The sequence below is a fragment of the Myxocyprinus asiaticus genome, chromosome 5 (genome assembly GCF_019703515.2).
Source record: "Myxocyprinus asiaticus isolate MX2 ecotype Aquarium Trade chromosome 5, UBuf_Myxa_2, whole genome shotgun sequence".
In the NCBI taxonomy this organism is placed as follows: domain Eukaryota; kingdom Metazoa; phylum Chordata; class Actinopteri; order Cypriniformes; family Catostomidae; genus Myxocyprinus; species Myxocyprinus asiaticus.
Genome location: NC_059348.1, coordinates 17421125 through 17445962, shown reverse-complemented (window position 1 = coordinate 17445962; position 24838 = coordinate 17421125). Strand labels below are relative to the sequence as shown.

Sequence of the window (24838 nt, the reverse complement as noted above, 5' to 3'; positions counted from 1 at the left end):
CTGAAAATTCTTCATTTGTGTTCTGCAGAAGAAAGAAAGTCATACACATCTGGGATGACATGCGGGTGAGTAAATGATGAGAGAATTTTCATTTTTGGGTGAACGATCCCTTTTATCAATTCCGCAGCATTTGGCGCCACTTGTCGGTAAAATAAAGCCATTCAAAAGGCCTGTTATTAACGTCGTTGCAAGGAAACGAATCCTGTCAACACTGCATTCGTGAATGTCTCGTAATCTCAACCAGCTGTTTATATTTTCTAGCCGAACTTTTCTGAAACACAAAAAGCAAAAATGTCCAATGCATTGTTCGCTGAAGTTGGCTGGGACGAGGGTTTTGCCATCCCTGTAGCAAATGCGGAGAATAAAGCGTTAGAGGAAGAGGTGAGCATAACTTTTCTAATATCTGAAACGACATATGTCAGTAACTGATGCTTAACACGTTTGTGTGTACCTAAATAATTCTTCTTATTTTTCCACAGCTCCAACGAAAGCAAAAAGAGCAATTAAATATTGAGAACAAACTGAATAAATACAAGGACATTATAAATGCAGTGACTGAACATCTAAAAAATCTAAGACGAGGTTTCTCATACTCAGGTACTTCTCTGCAAAGAATCTTTCTTTTCTCTCTGAATCACATTTTACCAAGGTCATTTCTTTCGCCCTACACGGAGAAAAAAATAAAATACAAAAATTGGTGGTTCACAACCATAACATAAGAAAACAATAGCTTCGACTCAGAAACATACATACTTGTAACATTTTTAATTTTACTTAATTTGCATTAATGTGTACAACATAAGACAAATTGTGAGTTCCTTTAACATCGTTGGCTTAAAAATCTATAAAATTAAAGATTTCAAGTACTACTAACTCAAAAGATCAAGTACAGGTTGTGGGAAATACCCATAAGCCCTTGAATAATTTATCCTGTTTGTTTGGTCAAAAAGAACTTATTGGAACATTTAATTAGTTGATATTAAGAGATATTTTAGATTTAACTAGTATTATTGATGTTGTTTTACTGTAATTAGATTCATGTACTCTAAAATCACCATTATTTTCTTTTGAGTCCATACAATTAGGCAGAAACAATTATATAAATGGCCATTTGAAACAACGTGCAATTAGTTGTTAAATCCTGTGACATACCTTTTTAAGTAAATAAAGTTGAATGAACTGTTACATTTGTGTATATCTAACAAAGGTTTTCTAGCTATGCTGACATAAAATGACCATAAGTTAAATTGACTTAAAAAGTATATATAGCAAAAATGCTATATATACTGTATATTTCAATTAAATCCAACAACAACAAAAAAAATTCAGTGAAAGTTTTCTTGTTATGACTAGTACAATTTCAGGTAAATATGTGTGATGGGGATGTTTGCATGTGTTTAGGCATTGTGCAAAGCCAGAGAAAAAGAGACTGAATCAGAGGTTCACTTCAGAGCGCTGGCAGAGCGAGAGATGGGCCGTCTGAAGCAGGAGATCACTAAGCTCGAGAATGAACTTAAAACATTGAATGAGAAGAAGAATGCACAAGAGGTTACAGTCCTTTTACATGATCTGTACAGAAGCACTGAGGGTTATAAATTGCAAGTGACCCAATAGGACAAGTGATAAAAAAACATGATACCAGAATTACACACATTACATTTTTAAAAAATTACTCTTTGGCTGAACTTGATCCAATCGTGGATAGTGGTTCTCTGTGTTTGAAATGAGTTTTCTTAATTTAAAATTACTATGTAATCTAAAAGGGATAGTTCACCCAAAAATGAAAATTCTCTCATTATTTACTCACCCTCATGCCATCCCAGATGTGTATGACTTTCTTTCATCTGCTGAACACAAGGATTTTTAGAAGAATATTTCAGCTCTGTAGGTCCATACAATGCAAGTGAATGGTGACCAGAACTATGAAGCCCCAAAAAGGCAGCATAAAAGTAATCCATACGACTCCAGTGGTTAAATTCACATCTTCACAAACGATATGATGGGTGTGGGTGAGAAACAGATTAAAATTTAAGTCCTGCACTCTACAGAGTACAGCTTGGTGACTATGCTGTGGTTAGCACAGCAACCAATCGATGAAGACAGCATTAAAAACCTTATTGTTGCATAAACCTGTTCTCATCCTGAGCTCAAGTTCCACAATTCACCACAATGGCAACCCCCAAAACTCCAACATAAAAGAAACTCTTTTGAAATACAAATATAAGAGTTATTTCTCTCAAATATGAGAGAATTATAACATTAAACATTAATAAGTCTCTTCCTAGTCTCATCTTACTCAAAAATGCATAAATAACACTTCATTTCTACACTATTTCTTCCTATCCAGTCCCATGCAAAGCACGCTGAGAAAAGGAAAACCCCTGCCCAGTTTCATCAATGCAACATTAACACCACCAAAAGTATTTATGTAGTCCCAACACAAATGGATTTGTAAACTGTCATTTTACAAATTTAAATGGATAGAACGCAATAAAATAAAGTTGTGACAAAATTTTCTAGGATCGTCTTGCCTTAGTTCATTTTAATTACGTAAATTGAACAAGCAGCAAAAAGCCTTTTTTTTTTGTTTCACAAACTACTACAAATGTCTTAATCTCATATCTACATTCCCACAATGTTCCTATTGACACTAACATACTCTTGCCTTTCCACTTCTTACTTTATTACAAATTAAAGAATCTTTGTTTTATTTGCTCTAATGTAACCCTATCAATCCTCACAGAACAATATATTTAAAGCTATTCAGAAGCTGGATGAGTTGAAGAATCAGTTGAACTGGGATCAGCAGACTTTGGAGGCCTGGCTGCAGGAATCACAACGCAAGGATGAAGACACTATGGCCATCATCAAATACGCCAAGCAAGACGAAAGCATTATTCGAGTGAGTCCTTGTGATATCTACTTCAATTTGAAATGCAGTGGTTTACTTTATAAGTCTAATAAAAACAATAGTTGTGTGCAAGGAGTGTTGATAATGTGATACTGATTACAAATTACAGAACTAAAATTGTAATCAGTAACAGTCTTTGTGGTGATGTTTTGGGTAATCTTACTGGTTATTTGTGTTATGTAATCAATATGTAACCATTTAATCCATAAAAGTAACTGATTATGTGCATATAAATATGTAAAGAAATCTAATTACAAGTACTTGATTTTGTAATCTTATTATGTAATCCAGATTACTTGTAGCCCATTACTATCAAACACTGTGTGCAAGCTAAGCATGTTCTGATTCCTCAGTTAAGATGTCATAATGAGAATGTAACTGACTTCAGGAACAACAGAGGCACAATATGGTGCATTAACATAAATTGATCTGGACCAAGTTCAATGTCACTAACTTGCACAAGATATTTTATTCCTCCCAAGTATACCAATTATATCAATTATGCCAAGTTTACCTGTGTTGAGGAGGAGGGCGTGGCTGAGCCATGAGGATGCACGCCTGGCGCTGAGTTGCCCCAATCAGCAAGAGAGAGAGATAAGGAGGAGCCGGAGATGCCAGAGAGAGAGAGACACACACACACGGAGCTGTGTTTGTGTGTGTCTGCGTGTCAGTGTTCTGCTGAAAAGCAACGTTTTATGTTGTGTTAAGTTGAACATTAAAGTCTACGTGTATTGATCCAGCCGGTCCCAGCTTCTTCCTTCCCACACAACAACGAACCATGTTACATTGGTGCTGAAACCCAGGAAGGAGGAAGGATGCGCTGTCATGGAGTCCTCGCCACTACCATCCGGCAGGAAGCGGAGGAGCCCACTGCCATCCGCAAGGAGGCGGAGGAGCCCGCTGCCGTCCAGCTGGTTGGTTCCCCGGCCTGAATTGGGCATTGGGGGTATGTGACGAGGAGGAGGGCATGGACAGCGAACACCCCGACCCCTGGCGGACGGAACCGCTTCTCCCTTTCTCAGCAGACGGCAGCGGTTCCTCCAGCTCTCGGTGGCCGGCAGTGACTCCTCTGTCCCCAGGGAGACTTGTACACTAAATTGAAAAAAATAAAATAAAAACTACATTAAAAGCTAAAAAGTGTAATAATCCTAATATGGGAAATATTTTATTAACACTTTATGCTATATTGTGTATTGCACATTAACTGGACTGACATTTGGCCGGCTTTCTTTTGAAACAGGAGTTGACGCTGAACATTGAGAAGCTGACACTTGAAGCCAACCAGAAGAGAAAAACCTTAGATGGTGAACTCACTGAGACAGTTACAGCACAGGTGATGAATAGTTTTCTGTGCTCCTTCAGATTTTTCAAGACATTTTCATTTCATGCATTTCAAATGTCTAGACATCTGTTCTAAGCTGATGTGTTTGTAATTTGGAATCCAGATTGGTTTGGACAAGACAGCTGAGAGCTTTTGTCAGGCTCACACTGAAAGACAAGAGATGATCAGCCAGTGGGAGAACACCATTGAACAAATGAGGAAAAGAGACCAGGAGATGGAGCAATGTGCTATGGTAACCTGAAGATGGCACTCTTGTACTGAGACATCCTTAAATCTTCAGCATTTATATAGCTTCAAATGCAAGGATATAATGCAATATTATTTTATGGGATGTCATGTGGATAAAAAAAAAAAGAAAAAAAAAAGAAAAGGAACAATTATGAGTAAGCAATAGCACAATTCCACAATTGCAATGGGAATAACTTCAACACAGAGCAAACTTTAACTATATTTTAATTCAAAACATTGTTTTAACTGTTAAACTTAAACCACTAAATCTTCTATGTAGTTGCTGGCAGAGGTGAACCAAATGATAAGGGAGAAGAAAGATTTGATAAAGGAGAGGAAGGACTTCATGGAGCATGAGATAGAGAACAATAAAGAGCTGGAGAGGAAGATAGCCTCGGCTGAACGTCAGGCGGTGCGACTCAGACAGCAGCTCTGGGAACAGGAGAGTAACCACAGACATCTCCAGGATGAGGTGAGTCCACTGAAATGATGCATTCATATGTACATAAAGTGCAAAACAATAAAGAAAAATACTAGAATATATATATATATATATATATATATATATATATATATATATACAGTATATACAAAAAAAATGCTATGTACAAATACTAAGATTCAGTGTTAATTTTGTCGACTCCCTACACCAATTCATTTAAATATGGAGTTAAATGAATAAACGTTAAAGTATATGTAACCAGACATGTCTCTGTGATATTGATGGAGAATTGTGAACTATTGGATGAATGAATGGAATGTAGTGAGTTGAGATACCCATAGATATGTGCACCTATCCATGAGCATACACAAACAACAACAACTAAATCTAGTGAAATTAGAATACTTTAATATAACAGCAGTGTTTGAGGGGAACTTGGACCAAAACTGACATGAATGAACAGTAAAAAGGATGGTGTGTGTAACAAAGAATAAACAGTAAATGAAAAAATATAGATTGCCTGCGCGTTCTGTGTAGCACGGCTGTGACGACGTCACTGCAGAGCCTGTCATCACAGACCTCACCCCTTAAGACCATCACTCATCAGGATGGCGGGACAAAAAGTCATCGATAATGTTCTGGAACCCTGCCCTGTACCTTACTTGAAATTTAAAATGTTGCAATGACATTTACCAAAGTGTTATGTGAGTATTACTGTCTTTCATTTTGTGGAGCCATTGCAAGGCTCAATGGTCAGCCTCAAGATCAAAGTCTTTGCTAATAAGATAGTACCTTAAAGTGTCCAGGGCCCACTTAATTGCAAGGGCCTCCTTCTCTACATTAGAGTTCCTGACCTCGTGAGGGAACAGTTTGCAACAATAAAGCTCCAAGTCCTTTCCCCGGTGCGTCTGTTAGCACCATAAAGGGGAGGTCAAAGTTCGGGCTTTGTAAAACCGGACCCTGACACAAATAGTCTTTTAGGTCTAGGAATGCTTTTTCGCATTCAGAAGTCCAAACGACCTTCTGGGGGCTGTTTCTGTGAGTGAGGTCTGTGAGCACTGTTGCTCGGCTGAAAAAGTTGGGAATAAATCGTCTATACCAGCCCAATTGTCCCAGAAAGGACCTCAACTGCTTTTTAGTTGTAGGTGGGAGACAGAAGCATACAGCCTCCACTTTGTCTACCTGGGGTCTTATGACTCCACCCCCAAGTACATACCCAAGGAAGGACACCTCAGGTTTCGGCAAGTGACCTTTGCTAGCGTTGACCACCAGCCCGGCGTCCTGGATTCTGGTGAGCACCTCAGAGAGGAGCTCAAGATGTTCCTTCCGTGACGCACTGAAGATGACTACATCATCGATGTATGCTGCAACAAAGTCCTCTGTGCCTCTTAATACATTGTCCATTGATCACTGGAACGTTGCTGCCTCTCCATGCAAAACAAAGGGCATTACTGTAAAATGATATAATCCACAAGGAACGTGGAAATTGGTCAGCTCCTTGGCAGTATCAGTCAGGGGGATCTGCCAATAACCCCTACACAAGTCCAGTGTGCTCAGGTATTTGGCCTTACCCAGACTTTCCATCAGTTCGTCCACCCTTGGTATGGGGTAGGGGTCAAAGGCGGAAATGGTATTGAGTTTGGAAAAGTCCACGCAGAATCGTAGTCCACCATCCTTCTTTGGAACCAGAACGACAGGGCTGTACCATTCACTCTTGGATGGTTCAGTCACCCCAAGCTCCAGCATGACCTGAACTTCCCTCTTCAGGTCAGGTATGAGTCATGTGGGAACTCTGCAATACGTCTGCTTAACTGGGCCTGGTGACAGGAGGTGGATATCATGCTTCATCATGTCAGTTCTGCCTGGCATCTCACTCAATAGCCCCTCTGGAATCCTTGCCTCTAGATGTTCCTGCTGCTCTATTGTGAGATGGTTCAGGTCAGTAGAGATGGAAGAACCCTGGTCTGTAGGGTTCAGCTGGCTCTTCCTCATCCTCTACTCACTGGGTAAACAGTTGGTCAGTTTCCGACCCAGGTCTGTCCTGCCATGGTCTCAGCAGATTGATGTGAAAGACTTTGTTTTTCTTTCAGCGGTCAGACAGTGATATTTCATATTTGGTAGGGCTCATCTTCCTCACCACCTTGTATGGTCCCTGCCACTGAGCCAGCAGTCCACTGTCAGATGTTGGAAGTAACAGTAAAACTTTCTGGCCAGGAACCAAGGTCCTTTTACTTGATTACACGTCGTACCATGCCTTATACTGCTGCTGTGCCTTAGCAATGTTTGTGTGAATACAGCATACCCTTAACTTGCCTTTTTGGTGGCATCCTGTCATTCACTGTAGCCTCCTACTGGACTGGACATAGCCGCTGCCACCATTTGTCGACTCCCTAAAGAAAAATGCTCTGACCAGCGAAACCTCACAAAATACACTCAGACAGTGTTTTTCCCCCTCCTCTCTCCCTCTGGTCAAAGACAGACTGACTTCAATACAAATATTTTAGGACACTCCGCCTCCTAGGAGGAGTCACTGGAAGTAGGAAGAGGTGAGAGAAACACACGCTGCAACTGATTAAACAGCGTTTTTAAATAAGGAGTAAAATTAATAAATGTTAAAGTGTATGTAACCAGACATGTTTCTGTGTGATCAATGTGGAATTGTGAACTATTGCAAGAATGAATGGGATGTAGTGAGCTAAGATACCCATAGATATGTGCACCTATCCATGAGCATACACAAACAACAACTAAATCCAGTGAAATTAGAGTACCTTGATATAACAGCTGTTTTTGAGGGGAACTTAAACCAAAACTGACATGAATGGACAGTAAAAAGAATGGTGCCTTAGCATAAACAGTAAATAAAAACATGATGTATGAGTAAATATAGACAGTCTAGATATCCGGCGCATTCTGTGTAGTGCGGCTGTAGTGACGTCACCGCAGAGCCCGTCATTACACATAGTATTACCATCTGATATCATCACTGTACCATCGTACCACTACAATAGTACTACTCCAAAAATAAAATGGTGAAATTAAAGATGCACTCATTAATTATTTTTTGTCATCTTGGACTTACTACAATGCCTAGAGGTGTGGATGGAGCATCATTCAAACACGACAGTTTTCAGTTACAGATGCCTTTGTAGAAATTCACTATTCACAGTCAGCCATGATCAGTGTAATCCAAGAGGGAAAGTTTGCTGAGTGTTTACTGAGATTAAACGAGTAGTATTCGGATGGTTATGTGATCTCAACATGGCAGCTCCCATGAGGGAACCCTCTCCATGTAGAATAAAACAGTTTTTACAAGGTTACTGATATGACAGGAGCCTTCATCTTATGTAAGTGCTCATGATTTATGCACATGTTTCAAAATTACTTTTCATTTCTTCAGGAGTAAAACTTGTTAATGAAGAAAAAATTACTGAGTGCACCTTTAATCAATCTGTTGTTTTTTTCAGCTTGAGAGTCTGAAGGGCAATTTGGACCGAACAGCCACAGATGTGGAGACAACTAGATCTCACTTAACCAGCAGGAAAAAGGACATTCAAGACAAGACAGCCAAGTACTACTTTCTCTTTTCTGCCAGACATAACATATCTAACACAATCTTATGGATTAGTTACCACCAATGTGTCATGTTTTTCCCTGTTCTTCTTAATTATTTTAGGGCTGTCGATTTAAGGCATTAATTTAGTGTGATTAATTATATAAAAAATAATGCGTTAAAAACAATTAACGCAATTAATCGTGGCCCCTGATGCGTACGTAAATTCCGTAATAAAAGTTAGGATTTTCCTACCATAGGAGAAGTTCAGGCTTGAAGTATATCTGTTTTTATGAGCCACGTTAATAGGTGGCAGCACAACTCAACAAACCTCACAAGCAGCGCAGCCACTGAATGAGAACCTTTTGCTTAGGAGGAAGTACAACAGGTGGGTGAAGCGCAACAGAATACAGGAATTTTAAGACACTATTTTCAAAGTTTCCACTACTTTTAACTTGACACAGCATCCTAAAAATGCACGTTGATGACGCTGAATACCAGTGAGACGTTCCAAACTCATCTGTCTGATGCACGCACATGTACATAGAGCGAGAATTAAAAATAGTGCAGACTGAATGCAAGAGCGCGTGCTGTGAGAACTGGTCACACTGACAAACTCAGTGCAAAACAAATTACGGTAGACTTGTTCAGTGATATGAGAATAAAACAGACAATAAAAAGCCACTTTTTGTCTAATCAGTGCTTTATTCATCTGCCACAATAATGCAATTTATTTCAAACTAAATTTCAATCCATATTATGTATTCATTATAGGCCCTACATATATTTATACATATTTGAATTATTATGCATTTTTACACTACCATTCAAAAGTTTTAAATCTGAAGGTGTTTGCTTAAATGTTTGAAATTAGTTTTGTAGACAAAAATGGATGACTTGGACCGAATAAGAAAAGCAGCCACTAAGTGCCCAACATAGTTGGGAACTCCTTCAATACTGTTTAAAAAGCATCCCAGGGTGATACCTCAAGAAGTTGGTTGAGAAAATGTCAAGAGTACATGTCTGCAAAGTCTAGGCAAAATGTGGCCACTTTGAAGATGCTAAAATATAACACAGTTTTGATTTATTTTGGATTTTTTTAGTCACAACATAATTCCCATAGTTCCATTTCTATTATTCCATAGTTGTGATGACTTTACTATTATTCTAAAATGGGAATAAAATAAAAATAAAGAATGAGTAAGTGACCCTAAACTTTTGAATGGTAGTGTATATGAATTATCTTTATTTGGGGGCCTTTCTTAGCAAATAATGATGTATGCGATTAATTGTGATTAATTTGATTAATTAATCGGCATGTCATGCAATTAATTTGATTAAAAATTTGAATCGATTGACAGCCCTAACATACAGTATATAATATCGTGTGTTCTGAATTTTAGTTTTTGTGCTGCTAATGACCTACAAACCGTACGTAACGCAGCTATTCATACCTGTAATTTTTACAAGCATGTCAGAGTTGTGGTGTAGCTGTAGCAGGATATATATATATAAAGGCCTCAGTGCTCACAGGGAAGCAGGTTTGAGTCTGGCCATCGAGTGTGTCATGTCCCAAACCCATCCCATTCTTTCTTCCCAATAATTTGCTTTTGCTTACCTTTCCTTATAAAACTGGCAAAAGAGTCAATATAAGCACAAAAAATTCCAGTCTATAGTAAATATTGGCCATCACAGAGTGCTGTTACTGATGGCTAAGGTCAGAACAGATGTTACACACTGAAAAATTGTTGTAGATATAACATTGTAGCAACTTACAATTCTTTCATGCTAGAGTTGAAGGGGCAAAGCTGCATAACACTGCTCTGAAGGAGAAGCTACAGTTGGTGACGGAGGTGGCGCTGGACGGGGAAGAGCAGGCAGCACAGATGGAGCAACTGCTCAAAGAACAGGAGCAGAACATCAAAGTGAGTTTGACTCTTTCCTCTACAGAGTGACACACTTCACAGCATTCACTGGCAAGAGAACACTTGAAACTGAGATTCTGTATTAGTGTAACCTGTCATAAGTACAGGTGTTGAAAACAGAAAGAATGTGTTTGTAATGCTTCGACGGGTAAAACTTTATGATAACTAACATTTATAAGTCATAAACAAATACTTTATAATGGTTTAGAGATCAGTAGTTTATAGATTAATATATGAACATACATGAAAATATTACAAGTTTTATTTGGTTAATTTTTACATCTTTAACTATTTGAATGTACATTAATAAATGAAAGCATTTTATTACTGTACATTAACTATATCTTTAAGTAGATTTGGCTCTACTGCAGTGAAAGCTGTTGCATGTGTGTGTGTGTGTGTGTGTGTGTGTGTGTGTGTGTGTGTGTGTGTGTGTGTGTGTGTGTGTAGGAGATCGATGCTCTGCTGCTCCGGCAGAGAGAGCTCATGTTCAGGAAGAGTCAACAGTTGCAAGGGCTGCGTGTAAAGGAGAAGAATGTTACTGCTGAGATCTACGGTACACAGGCCGCTCTTTCCAACTTGGACAGCAGACTCTGCAAACTTGACCAGAACTCCCTCAAACAGCAGATGATCATCTTCAACCAGGTAGGAGAACATCGAGATATCATCTAGTCACAAGGCAGTAATGTCAGCTCAAACCAATGAGGAGTTGGATGGTTGTTTTCTTGAAGCAGATGTTGTTCTATCACTTGGTCTAGGACTTTCAGATCCAGATGCTGGAGAGGAAGATGTCACGCTTGCAGGGGGAGGTGAACACTGAGGAAGGAGGCTCTGGAGAAGAGGGTCTCAGATCTGGCTGAAGTTCTGGAGGAGAGGAAGAGAACGGTCGCCACCCTTACCACACAGCTGAAAAAACTCCAGGTGAGAGCGTATGTTGACACATGAAACATTGATTCTTGCAACCTTTCTCAGGTTTGGAGAGCAGCTACTCTCAGTAAGGACACAGGTCCCTTTTACAGTACATGTCATAAACTTGCCCTACGTATTTAGTGATTGATGATTGATTTCAGTTTGTCTTTGTTCTCTGCCTTTGAATTATATGTACATTTTACATAGTAACAATAAATTAATGTAGCTCTCTTTGTTGCCCTACCAATTTTACATGAAACATTTCCTGCTGTTAATGGAGCACAGCAGTCCGCTGTTTATTCAGCGACCTTGGATTTCGCAAATATTTTTCCCATTCGTTTTCTAAATAGGGATTGCAAAACATTCTTAAAGAATATAAAGCCTTAAACCAAACCAACCAGCTCCAAGGTAAATTACAACATTACTTTGATTTGAAGCAAAAACAAATGAAAATCAGATGAAAAGGCGCAAGCTGTGGATTATATTCTATTATGAGTGAATGAGCGACTCATTCCGAGAAGCATTGCGAATGATGTAATCAAATAAATAACAACTGTGAAATATAAAACTATTGACTCATAGTATTAAACAATATATTTGAAGTTTAAGAATTTGAAGCGACTTTTTTGATTGGTGGATCTCTTTTTAGTATTATGGGTATTGTAGTCCTTTTCTGGGAATTTAGCTATTAAACAGTTTCTATTTAAACATGAAGTTGAAATCACGCACACTTGTGGTTTCTACAGCAGCATATACCATTGCTTAAAATTCTCAGAGCTCAGGTAGGTCTCTCTTGAAAGGTTTATACTGTACATTATGTAATGGATAATGTACAGTCAGCCGGTTATCACAAAGTGAACCCTGACAGGGTGATCAGGACCCCGAAGTGGAGGGGTCTTGTATCACCCTGAAGGGGTTTATTTTGCGATAACAACCAGCTGACTGTACATTATCCCACTTATTACACGGCTACTAGCCAAATAAATAAATACATGGACATAAAATATTGATTTGTGTTGAAATTATGTAATTGTGTGAAAAATAAATTGCTGAACAGATGAATTCCACCTCCGGTTTGCATTGGAGTTCTGTTGGTATTTATTTTGTAAATAATGTCTACTCATTATCCAGCTTATTACAAGACTTCTTGCCTAATAAATGGACATGAAACATTGATTTGAGTTGATTTTATCCTTTATACTTTTTTTGAGATTGCACAGTGATCCAACAATTAGGAATGATGACTCGCAATACCCAGATGACCGGTCTGATATGACTTAATCCCTGGATGTGCCAATCAGAATCAAGTATTTCAGTGTAATAATGTTAAAGTCGCAATGAAACAGAAGTTGCGACCGACATTACTTCTGTATTGTGACCTATTTCCGAGTGTAACAGCTTATCAAACAAGTAAAAAATATAGGGTGGGGATTTGAGTTTATCCATTGGTTGTTGATTGGATTGTGAAAATATGGGAGTTGCATAGCAGAACGGAGGCAGATCTGAATGTGAGTTTGCAGTGGACACACACACCCCTACCACTGTGCTGCTCGAGTCAGAGCTGGTTATCGGTGAAATTGAGCAGAGATCTCAACACATGTATTATCAAACTGAAAACATAAACGCACAAGAACATTGCAGTCTTTGCTTAATAAGAGGCTGTAGCCGCTGAAAAATGAGTGAGTAAAAGATAACAATATTTTAATGTTTTGATTCACAATACACTAAAGGAAAAAACACTTACTCGTGCTGTGCATCCCAAGATAACTGCATTCAAAAATATAAATAAACTCCAGAGGCATCTGAAGCATTGCATTCATTAGTGATCACCTCAGCAATTCAGGTGTGAAATGTCTCGAACACAATCGCGAATTCGCCGTTATTACTCCTCATTCGAAATGTAAATTCAAGCCAGCTGACACGTAACCAAGGAAGTTTGGGTTAAGAAAAGATAGTTTTGAAGGAAAACAGATGGAAATACACCTTGCCATCTTCACCAACATGCGATTGACACTTCGTTTAACTCTACGCAAGGTTGTGGTATTTATAAGAAAGGGGCAGGGTTTAAGCAGACTAAATTATTGGAGAAGTCCTGCATACGTCACCAGAGAGAAGTCTGTCATTTCACCAGAAGATCGGGTTTTTACATTTTGATTAAAGATTACGAGGTCAAAAAAATAAATATATATAAAGCATATGTTGCATGGGTGAATCGTTCACAATAAGATCAATAGCATGCATTTACAAAATAAATAGGGTGAATTTTCATTTTACGCCAACTTTAAAAACTATTTTTCTGTGGAGAAAAATAATCCGATTTTTACTTCCAGAACCCTGCTGTTGCAGTCTATTCTCAAATCAAATGCCATATTTATACAGAAACTACTTACAATTTCACTGTAAACATTTAAAACTTAAATCAGATCATAAAATACTCTGATTTTTTCATTATTACTATGGAGAAGGACTGTAATGTATGTATTTGCTTTATTTAACAGTGAGGGTTTCCTGCTCTAGAGATTATTTGGTTTTGTGTGGTTTATAATAGTCTTTGTGTGTATTCTCAGGATGATATCCACTGTATTAAGAAAGAAACAGACAAGACTGGAGCAGAGAAGAGAGATCTGACCTCCAAGATCCAAGATCTGCAGCTCTTCATTGGTACCTCTGAGAAAGAACAGAAAAAACTCAGGCTTGAAAAACAGGTGAATTACTTGATTGAATTTCATGATACAGTGGCGCCAAATAGCATATGGATATTTAAGCCACACTTAAAAATGAATGAATGTCATTGCATTGGGGACAAAATATCAAACCATGTTGCATCTGCAAACGAAGGATGCTAGACCTCAGTCATTTTTGGAAAAGGATTATAATCAACTGGTGTCAGGGTATTTTATATTGCATGTATGAAGTCAGTTCTCCTCAAGCTCACACATGGTATCCAAGTAGAGAAACCACAGGTGTAGTTTAGCACATTAATTCAGTCAGGACCACTTCTGTCAAATGAATACTTGACTCGAATACTTAAATGAATACTTTATTCACTTATAGACAATTAAAGCAATCTGTTGGTGTTGGCGATAAATACCACTTGATTTGATATTTTGTTATATAATGCAAAGACATTCAAACATTTTTAAGTGTGTCTTAAGTGTCCAAATATTTAAATACCCTTCTTAGCAGCATACCTCAATACCTCAATCTAGCAAAGGATTTTGAAGCACATCAGCAGTGAACAATGGGAGAAAACAACAAAACACAACTGAAACTTATTCATGATACATGAGCAGAAGAACATTCTGTGTGAATTGTAAATTGTCCCATTTAATTTAATGTATCAATTTAGGAGATGTAACAGACAATTTACACAGAAATCTGTTCTGCTCATGTTTCATGCATAATACCCATTGTCTCTTGCATAAATGGGTAAATGTCATTCCATCAGGACAGCATGGTGGAGAAAGGCCTGCTGAAGATGGAGGTGCAGCGTCTGAGAAATCTGCTGTATGACCGAGCAGATGGAGTGCTCTCTCTGGAGAAGAGACGTCTGCAGCTGCAGACGGCCACGAAGAAGTGAGAAGAAGAGATCCGTGTGCATAGAGAGATGCTCACTAAACAGGTCAAACTCAGCGAGCAGGAGAGACAGGGACTCAGGTACATTCCTAAAATCAGCCCTCTTTTCAAAACTGAAAGTGATTTTGTTTCTAGTAATCAAACAATAAAGAGGATTTATTGTGTCAACTTGGAAAAACGAGTTATATCAAGCATGCTTGGTCAGATCCATTTTGATATTGATATATTGAAATTAAATACTCTTTTCAGATTCACTTCTTTTCTTGAGAAATTCCAAAAAAAAAAAATAATAATAATAATTATATATATATATATATATATATATATATATATATATATATATATATTAATATATTGGTTTTGTAACACCTGCCTCCATCTTGAAAATAAAATTAAAGGGATAGTTCAGCCAAAAAAAAAAAAAAGAAAGAAAGAAAGAAGAAAGTCATCATTTACCCACCCTCATGTTGTTCCAAACCCGTATTAATTTTTCTTCTTCCATGGAACACAAAAGGAGATGTTTGGTAGAATAACAGCCTCAGTTACCATTAACTTTCATTGCATGGAAAAAATATTAAATTAACATATAAAAAAGTTGTACACAAATAGAATTGTATTATAAGATTGCAAATATTATACACATAGCTTTGTGTCCAAACTATTTGCTATTTATATATATTTTTTTATTAAAAGAGAATCCCACTGCAATTTTGTTATATTTACAATCTTAAAATCTGCACTCTGTCTGTTGTGATGAATGATGTCAGTATTGAAGTGCAAGAGAGGCTGTCCAGAATCGACAAGATGAGGAAGAGGTACGAGATCCTGACCGTTTCCATGGCTGCACCGGAGGGAGAGGAGGACAAATCACAGGCCTACTTCATCATAAAGGTATCAAATACAGCAGAACACTGTTCTCTTTTAACATAAGTTATTCATCCCGTTGGATGCATGGAAGTGCTTTATTAATTAGTATGTTAATTAGTATAATTGGGTAATCAGGTTTCAAGACTGGAAGAGCTAGATCAGCCCAGATCTGCATTCATTCACAAGTGATATAATGCAAAGTGGAGGATATTACTCTCTTTGCATAATAAAAGGTACTCTAAAATATTTTACCGTACAGCAATAAAAAATAAATAAATAAATGGTAAAGTAACAAATAAACAATATCCTCAAATAGTAAGAAGCAAACGAAAACACAGAAAAGAAAGATAATAGAGAAGTTAACTAACCCTAATCTACAATACATAACCCTAACCAGTTAATTCATTCTTTTGAACACTGTAATGTCAGTCAATCTTAAAGGAATATTCCAGGTTCATTAGAAGTTAAGCTCACTTGATTGACAGCATTTGTGGGATAATGTTGTTTACCACAATAATTCATTTCAACTTTTTTCTTTCTTAAAAAAAAAAAAAACACAAATCGAGGTTACAGTAAGGCACTTACAATGGAAGTGAATGTGGCCAATATTTCGAAGGTTTAAAAGCAGAAATGTGAAGCTTATAATTTAATAAAAGCACTTACATTAATTCTTCTGTTGAAACTTGTGTATAATTTGAGCTGTAAATCATTGTTTAAATCATAATTTTTACAGTCATTTTAGTGTTTTAGGGTTTGTTGACATTACATAGTCATGGCAACAAAGCTGTAAAACTGGCTATAACTTTATACAGAAAATGTTAGTAAGTGATTTTATTACACTAAAATCATGTTGACCTACATATTGTTTATGTCTTGTGGCTATACTTTTGAAAGTTTACCAATTGGCCCCCATTCACTTCTATTATAAATGCCTCACTGTATCCCAGATTTATTTATTTTTTTAAAGAAAAGGAGGGACAAGTCATAATTCATTTTTGTGATAATTAATATTATGCCACAGATGCTGTCGATTAAGCTGAACTTGTATTGAACCTGGAATACTCCTTTAATTTAGATAAGACTTCCTCTTAAAAGACTTTTATGTTTTGAATTTAACCATATTTTCCAAAATGACTGATTTAAACTAGTTCTATTTCTGTGATCACCCAACTCTGAAGTCAAATACCCTTAACATGTCACAGGAAATTAAATATGGTTTATTCTTAAAGAAAGAAGAAGTGAAACTTAAAGTAAATTAGTTTTTTTACATCCTGCATGTGTGGGGACGCCAGTATTCCATCTAAAATATTGCCTTTTTTGTTAGGCAGCTCAAGAGAAAGAGGAACTCCAGCGTCAGGGGGATGATTTGGACTCCAAAATCCGCAAGACAGAGAAAGAAATTCAAGCTTTAGAGAACACCCTGCAAGTTGTCAATAATCGCAATACGACCTACCGCAAAGCCCTGACCAAAGTCACAGAGTCAAGTATGTGCTTTCAGATATACAGTAAAGGCCATGACACATTGCCACCGTTTTGAACATTCTTCACCACTAATGTCACCGCATGCACACAATGCATTGCTAGGCAGCGCAGAGTATTAACTGCTTCATTTTCTGATTCTAATTATAAAGTGGACTGGTTTGTTGTCAAGAAGAATGACGAAAACTGTTAAAATAAAAGTGAGTGGCTATGCATGAGTGCCACTGATGTCAAAGCTGATCATTTGTTCCATGTTAATGAGGATCCAAATGCAGAACTTTAACTGTAAACAAAAGAAGAGGATACAACGATGAAGGTAAACATACAAAAAAGAAAGTAACAAACTCTACAGCAGTATGCTGGCTAATAACGCACCATATACAAACAAGAACTGACACAGGAACAAAGAACAAGAAGGTATATGTACACATGGGCTAACAAGAAGACGTGGAACACCTGGGATACAATTATGGCTATGGACAGGAAGACATACATAACAAAGATACTAAACTTCAAAATAAGAGTCCTTGGGGGAAAAAATAAGAATGACATGACACAAGGAAGGACTGTTTAGTGTAGGCAACTGCGTTAATCGTACTAGGAGCCTTTTAGATTTGGCATATTGTTTGTTTGTAGTATAAATACATCGTTATTCTGCATAAGGTTTCATTTGACAGAATAACAAAACAATATTTGGAACATTGCAATGCATACAAACAAAGAAAATATAACGTCATGGTTACTGGTGTAACCTCCGTTCCCTGATGGAGGGAACGAGATGTTGTGTCGATGTAGTGACACTAGGGGTCACTCTTGGGAGCCCGAGACACCTCTGGTCTTTGATAAAAGGCCAATGAAAATTGGCGAGTGGTATTTGCATGCCACTCCCCCGGACATACAGGTATAAAAGGAGCTGGTATGCAACCACTCATTCAGGTTTTATGCTGAGGAGCCGATATAAGGTCCAGCCATTTCAGCGGGTAGTTCAGCGTTGTGGCAGGAGGGACACAACGTCTCGTTCCCTCCATCAGGGAATGGAGGGTACACCAGTAACCATGATGTTCCCTATCTGTCACTCACTCGATGTAGTGACACTAGGGGTCCCTATACGAAACACCACAACTGACTGAACTGTGTTACGTGAACTGGCGGTGTGTGGTGGGCAGACTGCTGTGTGCCTCATAGCCAGCACACCAGGTCGACACGTAACCTCCCCCAACATAGTTATGAGTGTCGAAAGGCCCTTTTTGGGGACAAGTTGACTACCCAAAGATAGAGACAGGCTTAACCCAGTCGTGGCCTCTTTTCCTCTTCTCTTTTTCCACTCCCTAAAAAAGAAGGGGGATTATCCAACTGGGCCGTCAGGTCTAGTCAGGGGGTGTCCCTCCCAAGGGGAAGACACCGCGGAGACCACACCTCACCCAAAGGGGGGGGGGTGTATTTAAGTGGAAGAATACGTCACATGGTCTTTCCAACCATGTGGAGAGCCTTCAAGGTAGATCCTGCCCAATGGGGGAGGAGTTACTACAAACATGGAGACTGGGGCAGAGGGGTTCTGCCCAAGGAAGACGCAGTTTGCCAGCAGGGAAATGAATTAATGGAAGATATATATCGCATGGGGTTAGCCTTACAGGGAACCACCACATGCGGAGCACCTACCCCAGAACAGGGCTCTTAGTTAGCGTGTGTACTGGGCCGGCAGCGAGTCTCTCCGAAAACTTGACTGCCACAGGGCTCGGAGGAAGTCAACCAGGGAACAAAGTTTGTGAACACTACTGGGAATTAATGGCACACGTCTTCAGCTCCAAGGGAGATGGAAGGCGCTATGTGCAAGTGATACACCCGGCCAGCTATCCCTGGCTTATCCGCTTCTGTTGCATGCCACTACCTGGGATGAAACCAGTTCCACCCGGAGGTTGTAGAACCTTGCACAGGTGTTGGGTGTTGCCCAGTCTGCTGCTCTGCAAATGTCTGTTAGAGAGGCACCCCTGGCCAGGGCCCAGGGAGCCGCTACACCCCTGGTAGAATGGGCTGGTAGCCCTACCGGGGGCGGCATGTCCTTGGCGACATATGCCATAGTTATGGCATCAATGAGCCAGTGGGCGATCCTCTGCTTGGAGACAGCGCTTCCTTTCTGCTGTGCACCAAAGCAGACAAAGAGCTGCTCTGAGATTCTAAAGCTCTGCGTGAGATCCAAATAGATGCGTAAAGCGCGCACCGGACACAGCGACGACAGGGCTGGGTCTGCCTCCACCTGGGGCAGCGCTTGCAGGTCTCAGGATCATTAGAGAGTAACCTGGACTGAACTCCAGGCACGTTTCGCTGACAGAGAATGCTTGCAGGTCACCTACCCTCTTGATGGAAGTGAGCGCAGTCAGGAGGACAGTCTTCAAGGAGAGTGCCTTAAGCTCGGCTGACTGCAAAGGCTCAAAGGGGGCTCTCTGTAGACCCTGAAGAACTACAGAGGTCCGATGAGGGAACGAGGCGCGGTCTGGAGGGATTCAGCCTCCTGGCGCTACTTAGGAACCTGATGATCAGGTCGTGCTTCCCTAAGGACTTACTGTTGACTGCGTCGTGGTGTGCTGCTATGGCAAGGGGACAGCCTCCCTTCCAACCTCTCCTGCAGGAAGGAAAGCATTGATCTGACTGCGCATCTCTGGGGGTCTTCCCGACGGGAAGAACACCACAGCGAACAGACGCCACTTAAAGGCATACAGGCGCCTCGTAGAGGGGGCCCTAGCCTGAGTGATTGTGTCTACCACCGCAGTCCCATCCAGGGGCCAGACATGGAGATTCCAGAGGTCTGGGCGTGGGTGCCAGATGGTGCCCCGTCCCTGAGAAAGAAGGTCCTTCCTAAGGGGAATTCGCCAGGGGGGAGCTGTCGCGAGGAGTGTGAGGTCCGTGCACCACATCTGGGAGGGCCAGTAGGGTGCTACCAGGACAACCTGCTCCTCGTCCTCCCTGACCTTGCACAGGGTCTGTGCAAGCAGGCTCACTGGGGGAAACACATATTTGCGCATGCCAGGGAGCCAGCTGTGTGCCAGCGCGTCTATGCCGAGGGGGGCCTTGGTCAGGGCGTACCAGAGCGGGCAGTGGGGAGGATTCTTGGGAGGCGAATAGGTGCACCTGTGCCTGTCGAATCGACTCCAAATCAGCTGGACCACCTGAGGGTGGAGTCTCCACTCTCCCCTAAGGGTAACCTGTCATGACAGCGTGTCCGCTGTAGTGTTGAGGTTGCCCGGGATGTGAGTGGCTTGCAGCGACTTGAAGTGCTGCTGACTCCAGAGGAGGAGACGGCGGGCGAGTTGTGACATACAACGAGAGCGCAAACCGCCTTGGCGGTTTACATATGCTACCGTTGTTGTGTTGTCTGTCTGAACTAACACGTGCTTGCCCTGGATCAACGGCCGAAACCTCCGCAGGGCGAGCAGAATTGCCAACAACTCGAGGCAGTTGATGTGCCAATGCAGTCATGGACACATCCAGAGGCCGGCGGCTGCGTGCCCATTGCAAACAGCGCCCCAGCCCGTTTTGGAGGCGTCTGTCGTGATCACGACGCATCTGGGGACCAGTTCTAGAGGAACACCTGCCCATAGAAATGAGAGGTCAGTCCAAGGGCTGAAAAGACGGTGACAGACCGGCGTGATGACCACATGACGTTTCCCGTGGCGCCATGCCCATCTCGGGACTCGAGTCTGGAGCCAGTACTGAAGCAGCCTCATATGCATCAACCCGAGCGGGGTGGCCACCGCCGAGGATGCCATATGCCCCAGGAGCCTCAGTGGAAAGTTTCAGTGGAACCGCTGTTTTCTGTTTCCAAACCAAGAAAAGAGATGCTCTGAACAGGGAGGAGCTTGCTGTTTTCCTAATTGACCCGAAGCCCTAGTCGGCTGATGTGTGAGAGCACCAGGTCCCTGTGTGCACACAACATGTCTCGAGAATGAGCTAGGATTAGCCAGTCGTCGAGATAGTTGAGAACACGAATGCCCACCTGCAGTTCTTGGATTTGCCGTCTCTTATATTTGTACTTCTCCTCGGCTGCTCGTCTCTGTTCCTCCAGCTTCAGTTTCTCCTGATGCTCCGGACCTACAGCAAGATGGTTCAATGTTCAAATTTATGTCTGTACAAGGGCTTGGTTCCCTATCTGTCACTCACTCGACGTTGTGTCGATGTAGTGACACTAGGGGTCACTCTTGGGGGCCCCGAGACACCTCTGGTCTTTGATAAAAGGCCGATGAAAATTGGCGAGTGGTATTTGCATGCCACTCCCCCGGACATACGGGTATAAAAGGAGCTGGTATGCAACCACTCATTCAGATTTTCTCTTCGGAGCCGAACAGTCATGCTCACTGAGCTGAATACTACTGTTCATTCACCTGTTTTAACTGTTTTACAACAGTTAAACTACCACAACAATGTTTGAAAACCCTCAGTTGCCACAGGTCTTTGTTTTGTCCTAAAATTGTAGGGCATGAGCAGCACATTGGAGGGTGTTCTTCAAGAGGAGACAGTTGAGAATGACACCACTGAGAGGACTAAAGCACATGTTCTCTCTCTCAATAAAGACCTCATGTCTCAGGAGGAGAAACTGAATAGAGTTGTCAAACAGGTCTGGCACTGTCCCTCATAAGACCTACAGTTCATTTTTCAAAATATTTTTTTATTTATTAGTGGTCAAACAATGTGTGGATGATTATGTGGCCAGTAATGACGGTTTAAACCCCTGGTTTTGTGATTATACCACAGCATTGCTTTCTGTTACCTCATAAACTCATCTTGCTCTTTTCTTACAGTGTTCCAAGTATACCAGGGAAATTAGGTCTGCTAAAAATTCCAAAGGGCAGACCTTTGAGGAACGTGACATAGAGCTACGAGAACTTAGAGATGTCAATAAAAGCATTAATAAGATGCTCCTAGAAGCCATGGAAGAGAATTCGGACCTGTCATCTACATTACAGATATATTTTATGCAGGTACAGCTTAACAACAACAACAACAACAACCTGCTCTCATAGAATCACGTTGCCATACCTAAATTTTTGCAAAAAAGATTTTTACATAGCACTTTGTATGTATTGTGGCAGTTTCCTAATGAAATAAATACTAGAGGCAATACAACAACAACAACAACTTTTATTCACTTTCACTCGAATTACGAGTTCTAATCCTGCAAAAAACGAGTATGAAAATTCTTCAAAAATGTTTTTGTTCCACAGAATAACAGCATTTGGGTTTGGTACGTCACAAGGGTAAATAAATTATGATAAAAGTTTCATTTTTGGGTGAATTGTTCCTCTAACTACAATTTAAAAGGATAGTTCACCCCAAAATGAAAATTCTCTCATCATTTACTCACCCTCCTGGCATCCCAGATGTGTATGACTTTCTTTCTTCTGCAAAACACAAATTAAGATTTTTAGATGAATATTTCAGCTCTGTAGGTCCATACAATGCAAGCGAATGGTGACCAAAATTTTAAATCTCCAAAATCCACATAAAGGGAGCACAAAAGTAATCCATACGACTCCAGTGGTTTAATCCATGTTTCAAGTGATGATAGGTGGGGTAAGAAACAGATAAATATTTAAGTCATTTTTTATCATAAATTCTTCTCCCTGACCAGTAGGGGCCGATATGCACGAAGAATGTGAATCACCAAAAACAGAAGAAGGAGAATGCGACAGTGAAGGAAAAAGGACTTAAATATTGATTTAAATATTACAGTCTATTCATATTCAGATGTCAAGTTAAAAGCACCCAGTGTGACAGTTAAAAGCAAACAAATATTAATGGCATTCAGAAAATTCTGACTAATGTCTTTGCATCGTCTTGTGTTTCCTACATCAGATCCTCATGTCAATCAGCCTGCAGTAGTCCCAGAAGCTCATCTGTATCGTGCCCTCCGGTGAAGACAGTGGATCTGGGCTTGGGCCTCTCCGTCACATCTCCTACTCTCTCCACTACATCTCCACAAGGGTCTCGTCCACCCAGCAGTGGCAGCAGCAGCAGAAGCAGCAAGTGCAAAAGCCCTTAAACAGATCCAGACCCCGATCTCTCTGAAGAACAGTGTGTCTGTCAACCAGGACTGCTTATGAGATACAATTATTCCTATTTAAATGAACAAAACCTCTCACTCTTCTTGTTCTTCCAGTTATAAAACAGTATTCCCTTTCTTCTTTTTACTTAAGGAGTGTGGTCTTTAAGTGGTTTATGTTTCGTATAATTGCCTGTTTTTTACAAAGTAACTTAATTTATTCAATTGACTGTTATCGTAAAGAAATAGCTTACCCCAAAATGAAAATTTTGTTGTCATTTACTCGCCCTCATGTCTTCAAATTTCAAATCGTTTCCAGGAAAAAGTAGTTTGCAATTCCAAAAAATAAAATATAATAAAAACAAATACTTTACAAATATATATATTCATTTCCTTGAAATGTATTTTAAACAGTATCAGTGAGTATTACTTCAGATATTTACTGTAAACCAAAAGAGTTCATGTTTGGCAACTATTTGTGCTGAACTTTATCCAAGATTTTTTGTTCATTTGGAATTATAACTGAATGATCATTACTTCCACAGACACTTCCATTTTTTATTTTCTTAATTAAAAATGTAAACTTTCATGTCAGATCAGTAAAGTTTTTAATGTTCGTGGGAGAAGAATGACTAGGAAACAATAAAACCCAACATGCATGCAATTCTTTGACCCAGGAGAACAGAAAGAAGCAAATGAAAGAAAAAATGTGGAGAAAAGCTTGCATCTGGGGCCCATTGTACTTGCACCAGCAAGTCTGGGGAGTGTCCAATATCACCATTCATAGAAGCCCATGAGACAGAGAAATGCCCTCATACCACATTTAAACCTGATGAGTAAAGGATCATTTGTCAGTAAACATACACCTGCCCACAAGATCATTTGCTGAACCTCTGAGAAAATGTTCCTCTTAATCTTTTTAGTTGGAGTTCTCTGTTTTTCTGTGGGAGAATCAAACAGTACTGGTAAGCGATTGATAAAATTGTTACTCAGAATTGCTAATATGCTGGAGAATAAGTCATAATTAGTAATTCTGGAAAAGATTTAGCTGTTTTGTCTGGTAACTGGTCTTTTAGCTGTAGACATGACTTTTCAAGCAGTGTCCTGCAGTGTGACATGATTTTCTTCATTTAAACTATTTTAAACATTTTTCAAATTGTATCATTATACATGGATTTTATTTTAGGACTGTTTGAGCTGTAAAAATGTTGAGAAATGGTGACCAGTTACAGCATCTTAAACATACACTTCCCTTATACATTTGTATACATGTTAACTTAATATCTTGATGGTGGAAAAAAATGTTTTCAAAATAGATTTAATGTACTGTACATAATAAAATAATGTGATTATTTGGCAAGTATGTGAAAATATTACTGTTGCTGAAATACTGACTTTTTATTTAATACAACATTTCCACTGGCAGCAAATATAACCATGACTGCTGAACCATCAACACAGTAGCCTGGTACAAAGTCATATTTTGTTTCTTCTAAAAAATGACATTATAAACCAGTCCGTACCCAAGTGTGTTTTATCTAAAAATGTATGTAGATTTGCTAATTATGAGTT

At 39.7% G+C, this 24838-nt stretch overlaps 1 protein-coding gene and 1 pseudogene across 1 annotated transcript; both read left to right on the top strand.

Moving 5' to 3' along the window:
• The first annotated feature begins 64 nt into the window (after nucleotides 1–64).
• LOC127441508 (coiled-coil domain-containing protein 39-like) lies at nucleotides 65–24640 on the top strand (annotated as a pseudogene).
• LOC127441509 (coiled-coil domain-containing protein 39-like) lies at nucleotides 20341–23066 on the top strand. Its single transcript, XM_051699023.1, has 3 exons — nucleotides 20341–21841; nucleotides 22026–22205; nucleotides 22856–23066. The coding sequence occupies exons 1-3, from the start codon at nucleotides 21704–21706 to the stop codon at nucleotides 22856–22858; spliced, it is 321 nt and encodes a 106-aa protein (XP_051554983.1). The 5' UTR covers nucleotides 20341–21703; the 3' UTR covers nucleotides 22859–23066.
• Nucleotides 24641–24838: the final 198 nt, after the last annotated feature.

Bases quoted from the DNA above. Each gene is read 5' to 3' on its own strand.
- LOC127441509 (XM_051699023.1), top strand. From the start codon at position 21,704: ATGAGCAGCACATTGGAGGGTGTTCTTCAAGAGGAGACAGTTGAGAAT. The intron at 21,842-22,025 runs GTCTGGCACTGT...CTTTTCTTACAG, and splicing joins TGAATAGAGTTGTCAAACAG to TGTTCCAAGTATACCAGGGA.